A 6,000-nucleotide genomic window follows, 5' to 3' on the forward strand; every position below is an offset into this window, starting at 1 on the left:
ATGACAAACTGTGCTAATAAGATAAGTGCAAGAGCGACGTTATAACAGTGTCCATTGTTGCCTAAACGTATGTAACAATACACTAGTAGGGCAGGTAGGAATAAGGTCACAGCCTTATCAATGACAACCAGGGTTATCTCACAGCGACGCCTTCCCAAGGCTACTAAAGATAAATACATCTTTAAATAGACTGGGCTGTTTCCTAAAACAGAACAAAACGGTTTTAAGGTGAGGGGCTTTCGTAGTAGCTCTCCTGTGCAGTGGGCGTGTGTCCTGAGCAAAAGCCCTTATTACATCAGTCTGCAGTGCCCAAGTCACAACATACAGCCGCGTGACCTTAGAGAAGTACTGCACTGTGTAGATGTGGAGAGGCGTCAAATTCAATATCAGCATCTGCTCACATTATTATCATGCCTGTGGATTAGCGGGAGACTGTCTCGTAGTTGAGTAGAGCCGAGGCGTTTCCTACTTTGTTACGGAGGACGCTCTCACTGTACGTGACGTCAAACCAGCATGGCGGTCAAGGTGACTTCGGCATCTCTTTCCTTACGCTATTTTCTCAATATTTCTCCTAATGTTGCATGATTGTTGCCTTATTCTTTAGTGGGGAGTGTCAAAGTTGGATTTTGTCTTGTGGTTCATGTAGGTTTTTCGAGGATGTGAAGCATTCTGAGTGTGTAGCATCATCAGGTTTAATCCCTGGCCTTGGTGGGAGAAGCAGTGCATCAAAGTTAGCTCATTGCAGCTAACCGGCTGCTAATGTCGCTCTTTTAACCTTACTTACCCAGTCATTTGAACATTTTTCCTTTTACTGCAACCTCTTTTACTATGCCGTCTCCTAATATCTATCGTGATTAGGCAGTCATTCCTGCGTTTTCTCTTTTTAACTATCTATCTAACTACTGGTAAACTACATCATGATGTAGTATGTGCTTTATGTCTTCCATGATCATCTCAAGGAGACAGCATTAGTGTGTAGCTTGGCTTTGGGCTTTATATTCGTATCACTCTAAAATACTGGAAAAAGTGGGGTTTTTTTCCTAATGGTGAGATGTGTTGTGTTTTATTGTAGGTGCAATCCACTAAACGAGGCGACCCAAACGAGCTTAAGGCAATCTTCCAAAAGGTAAATATTGTTCTTTCCCCCATCGAAACCAGGTATGTCAGCAAGAAAAATTTGCATTGTTAGTTTCTGTCATTGACTTGTTAATGAATAGGTCACAAAGCAAATGTTAGTGTATTGGGAATGTGCCCAGTTTATAGGAGAATCTGTAATGTTGTGTCATGGGATTTAAATTACAACATTAGATGCAGCCTTGGGTTGACTGCACACTGCTGCATTTACAATGAAGTAAGGCACAGCAAAAATGTGATCCTGTCTTCAAGTCTCTGTGTAGTTATACATTGCATTATATTGTTTGTAGTGTAGCATTAGACGTTTAAACAGGACCAGACATTTTTGGTTGGAGGAGCTACGGGGGTGCAAAGTTCTTCAATGGCGGTGTTCACTTGACATGTTAATTTAGAGCCTTTTATGATTGTTAGCGCACCCCCACTGACTGATAAGTGTTTACATGTAGTTAAAGTTAAAATATTAGGCTATTTTCTGATACATGTTATAATATTGTTTTCTCAACATACCTGGAGTTGTGTTTTTTTCATTCACACCCGCTGAACACACAAACCTTGCATATTTACACTGCATATTTACCCTAACAGAAAACACTCTGTTTCACCTTGAGATGTCATGTGGTAATATAGGAAGTGTTCCACTGCACTAAAACTCCATATGCCTTTAGTAGAATCATTGGGATAATTTCAGCCCTGGAATTGCCAGTCTCTACAAAAAATGGCAAAAGATGGCTATAAACCTGAAAACTACCACTACCATTTAATCACAAGGTAGAACATAGCATTTTCAGCTTTGGAGATGTAAACAGACTAACAATAAAGAGTTGTCCAAACGTGTGTGAATAAAACGGAACATAACTCCAGGTATATTTGTGAGGAGGTAACAGCATTAAAACACTGCTAAAAGCTCATAACAATTAATTTAGTGTAATATAGAGACTCAAAGGTCAAATGGCTTACAAATTATGGCTATTTAATTTAGTCTTTTCTGGCATGTCCTACTCAAACCACACTTCACACTGCCTGTGAAAGTTGACACTTGGTTGAAGTTTATGAAATAAAAAATGTATTACAGTGATGGTACTTTAAATTGATGCAAACACGTATCAGATTGACTGTTCTCATGGTATAGATGTAATGTTTCACAAAGCTGTGGGCAGAGATATATTAAGGTTAACTGTTCGATGTTCTCTTCCTTTAGTATGCCAGTGTGGTGGATAAAGATGGAGAGAAATTTATGACCCCTGGAGATTTTGTCCAGAATTATTTAGGATTACATACTCCGATCCATCACAACCCCAAAACGGTCCAACTTATTGCTGCTGTTGCTGACACTACAAAGGACGGGTATGTTTAAAAACCCATTATCAAGTTCTCATTTTATTATCAGTAATTGCATATTTAGTAGTCCATATCTGATTCAAATTGCGTAGTAGTTAGAACCACTGTAGATAAGATAACACACTGTCAATGACTTGTATTGTGATATGACTTTGGTGTGAGCTCTGAAATGCACTTACTTAAAGTTTCAGTTTAGTGAATGTCAACACATTTTATTTTTTGTCACAAACTTTGGTTTGTTCTAAATAAGATGTAAATGCGCTCTAATTTTGTTTTTGTTCCCCTCTGAACACAATTGTTTCCACAATGGCAGGCTCATCTCATTCCAGGAATTTCTTGCTTTTGAGTCTGCCTTGTGTGCACCGGATGCCCTTTTCATAGTCGCCTTCCAGCTGTTTGATAAAAATGGCACTGGAAACATTTCCTTTGGTAAGTTGCTCTCTGTGATTTTTGTTTTCTTTATTATTACTTCAGTGAATGCCCATGTGGAGGAATTTTGTTAACATTTTTAACCCGATTAGTCTACTGGCTAATTCGCTCCACATGCGCAGGCTTGCACAATTGGCCTTGTGGATTTATTTCCTCTCTCATGGTGTATTTTACTCGGTTGTTATGTGTTCATTCTTCTATCTGGATTACATGTGAAGAAAGGTCATTGCCTGGACAGAGGAAAACATCAGTCTCGAGGGTTCAGGAATCGCACACACTTTCTGCTGATACTGTGATTGTGCTTTACAATGATGTGCAAACTATGAATTAGTTATTTTTTGTTTTGTTTTTGTGCAGAAAATGTACGGGATATCTTCAGTCAGACAACAGTGCACCACCACATCCCCTTTAACTGGGACTGTGAATTTATCCGACTCCACTTTGGCCATGACCGTAAGAAATGTCTCAACTACCTTGAGTTCACCCAATTCCTTCAGGTACACTATGTGCTGCACTATTTTCTGTTTAAATATAGGATTAATAGGGTAGTGTTAAAGGTTAAGGTTAAACTCGTATTCTTTGTTAGGAGTTGCAGTTGGAGCATGCACGGCAGGCATTTGCCCAAAAGGACAAAGGCAAGAATGGTGCCATCACCGCTATGGACTTCAGTGACATAATGGCCACTATCCGGCACCACATGCTCACACCATTCGTGGAGGAGAATCTTGTCTCAGTAAGTTATGCACTTGTATCTAAGGATGACATTATAATATTTATTTGACACAATTAAAGAGAAATGCGTTTACATAATGTTATATTATGTGTTACAAATTTCAACAAAAACATTTTCTTGTTAGTGGTGGGTGACTGATAGGGTGCTTGTGGTGTTGTATCAAACCCTCATCCCTTTGTTTTTACAGCTGGAAAACGGGAAACCCCACTGTTTTACCTTATTTGCTCTTTGTATAAGATATTTCTTTCTTTATTTAAACAAAAAAGCCAATGCACAAATGTACTCTTGAAATGCCAAATACCAAATAATGTAATATTAATTAATTTATAGCGGACAGTGCAGGTTGAGCAACAGTAACTGTTTTAACATGCCAGAATTAGCCAAAAGGCTAGTTTTCCATCTGTTGTCCATTGCCATGACGTACAGATGGCTCCTTTTATAAAAACATTTGCAAGCATGGTTAAAAAGTAGAAAAGCATTAAGTCTTAAGAAGTGAATCATAGCGAAGAAAAATAATTAAAACAGACTGGTTATTAAGAACAGCATGCAATTAATAACAGTAAAAGATTATGTTAAAAAAGCACAAGAAAATAAACAAAGGGGCAATAAAAGATTTGTTAAAGCAGAATTACAGAGAAGCACATGCAAAGGACAAACACTAGATGGCAGCAGCAGGAGTTTGGTGTTGACAGGTCTGATTTGTTAAAAGCCAAATTATTCCACACATGCAAAGAAGTCAAACCCATGAAGAACCTTTTGTAGAAATTAGTGAACACATGGAGAAAGAAGGGTCCAAACCAACTTAGAAAGCCCAGATACCAGCTGCAAGGTAGTTGCATTGACTACAGAGGGATTAGTAAACAGAATGTTCCAGTGCTCACTGTGAAGGCTATCATCCAAATGTTAAAGGGAAATCTTTTCACCCTAGAAATTACCCAGACATTTTTGACAAGACTCTGAAACACTGGAAGACTACAGTCCAGTTAATTGACATCATACCTACAGTGTAGTTTGGTGGCAGCAACATCCTTGTGTGGGGCTATAGACTGTATATATAAATGGACATAGCTAACCTGCTAGCTGCTGTGTTCTAGATAGGAAATAAGGATTGGTTCTGGCTCTGTTGGCTCTGGCTCCAAATTAGCCACTATAACTGCTAGCCTCAATGAGCTTCATTTGACTGGAGCCGAACGCTATAGATGACGTCGCACTCCCTTAGTCCACTTCTTTATATCAGTGGTGAGGCTATTGACAAACACACAGCCAAGGAACTTGGTTGCTAAACCATGTTCCTAAAATGGCTGAACTCACGAACAATTCTACAGTAAAAGTGGTCAGTGAAAAGTTTGTGTTTTGTGTGTAAGAATGGGCCAAAACACAATGGAACAATTGATGGGCACAATATTGGACAGGCTTTGCTTGTAATGTATTATACTGCTTCAAAGTATGTCCACCCCTTTTTGTCTTGTGTTTTTGGTGCTAATTGTAATTATTGGATTATTTTTTTCCCATCATCTCACATTAGTGCACATTATTATTGCCATCTATGGGTTGGTATGATTTGCATGTGTAGATTACTTGGGTTTGATGTTCCTCAATATCAGCTTTTTTCTTTTGGGAAATGGTGATTTGTGCAATACTTATTGCAGCTGCTATGTAGTTCATCTATGCTTCACTGTTGGTACCTAACACATTGTCAACAATGATATAAATTATTAGTGATAATCTAATGTATAATATTGTGGTAAGTGAATACAAATGGTTTGTCACTTTTTTCACTAACTGCTTCAACATCTAGGCTGCAGGTGGTGGAACATCCCACGTGGTCAGCTTCTCCTACTTCAATGCTTTCAACTCACTACTGAACAACATGGAGCTAATCAGAAAGATCTACAGCACAATGGCTGGTACAAGGAAGGATACTCTAGTAACAAAAGGTACACTATGTCAGAAAATGTCTGACATTATTGATCAACATAACATTTTGAAAGAACAATAACCTTAAATCATTTTCTTTTTCTTCAGAGGAATTTGTTCATTCTGCCAATAAGTTTGGTCAAATCACTCCAATGGAAATAGACATCCTGTACCAGTTATCAGGCTTGCATTCTCCCTCTGGGTAAAATATAATTTTTTTTTAAATTTATGAGCCATTGTTTTACTTTCAGTATCTATGGCTCATTTGAATATTTGTGTACATGTACTAGGCGTCTGAACCTTGCGGACATCGAAAGGATAGCTCCATTAGAAGAAGGAAGTCTGCCGTACAACCTTGTTGAATCTCAAAAATCAGTATGTGGCAGAATCTGTGTCTGCCATTCATAATTTGGCAATGTGTACATTATTTATTCTGTTTTGTTGTTAGG

General features: G+C 38.4%; 1 protein-coding gene across 1 annotated transcript; it reads left to right on the forward strand.

Annotated features, from left to right (window-relative positions):
* Positions 1 to 427: 427 nt before the first annotated feature.
* LOC117385545 (electrogenic aspartate/glutamate antiporter SLC25A12, mitochondrial-like) lies at positions 428 to 5,959 on the forward strand. Its single transcript, XM_033982834.2, has 9 exons — positions 428 to 525; positions 1,073 to 1,126; positions 2,333 to 2,478; positions 2,786 to 2,901; positions 3,259 to 3,398; positions 3,488 to 3,634; positions 5,433 to 5,571; positions 5,660 to 5,753; positions 5,842 to 5,959. Exons 1-9 carry the CDS (start codon positions 514 to 516, stop codon positions 5,957 to 5,959), a joined length of 966 nt encoding a protein of 321 aa, XP_033838725.1. The 5' UTR covers positions 428 to 513.
* The last annotated feature ends 41 nt before the right edge of the window (positions 5,960 to 6,000 follow it).

Source organism: Periophthalmus magnuspinnatus, chromosome 17 (genome assembly GCF_009829125.3).
Source record: "Periophthalmus magnuspinnatus isolate fPerMag1 chromosome 17, fPerMag1.2.pri, whole genome shotgun sequence".
NCBI lineage: Eukaryota > Metazoa > Chordata > Actinopteri > Gobiiformes > Gobiidae > Periophthalmus > Periophthalmus magnuspinnatus.

Excerpts from the sequence above, each read along its gene's own strand:
- LOC117385545 (XM_033982834.2), top strand. Across the intron at positions 2,479-2,785 it reads GCTGACACTACAAAGGACGG|GCTCATCTCATTCCAGGAAT; the intron begins GTATGTTTAAAA and ends CCACAATGGCAG. Across the intron at positions 2,902-3,258 it reads CACTGGAAACATTTCCTTTG|AAAATGTACGGGATATCTTC; the intron begins GTAAGTTGCTCT and ends GTTTTTGTGCAG.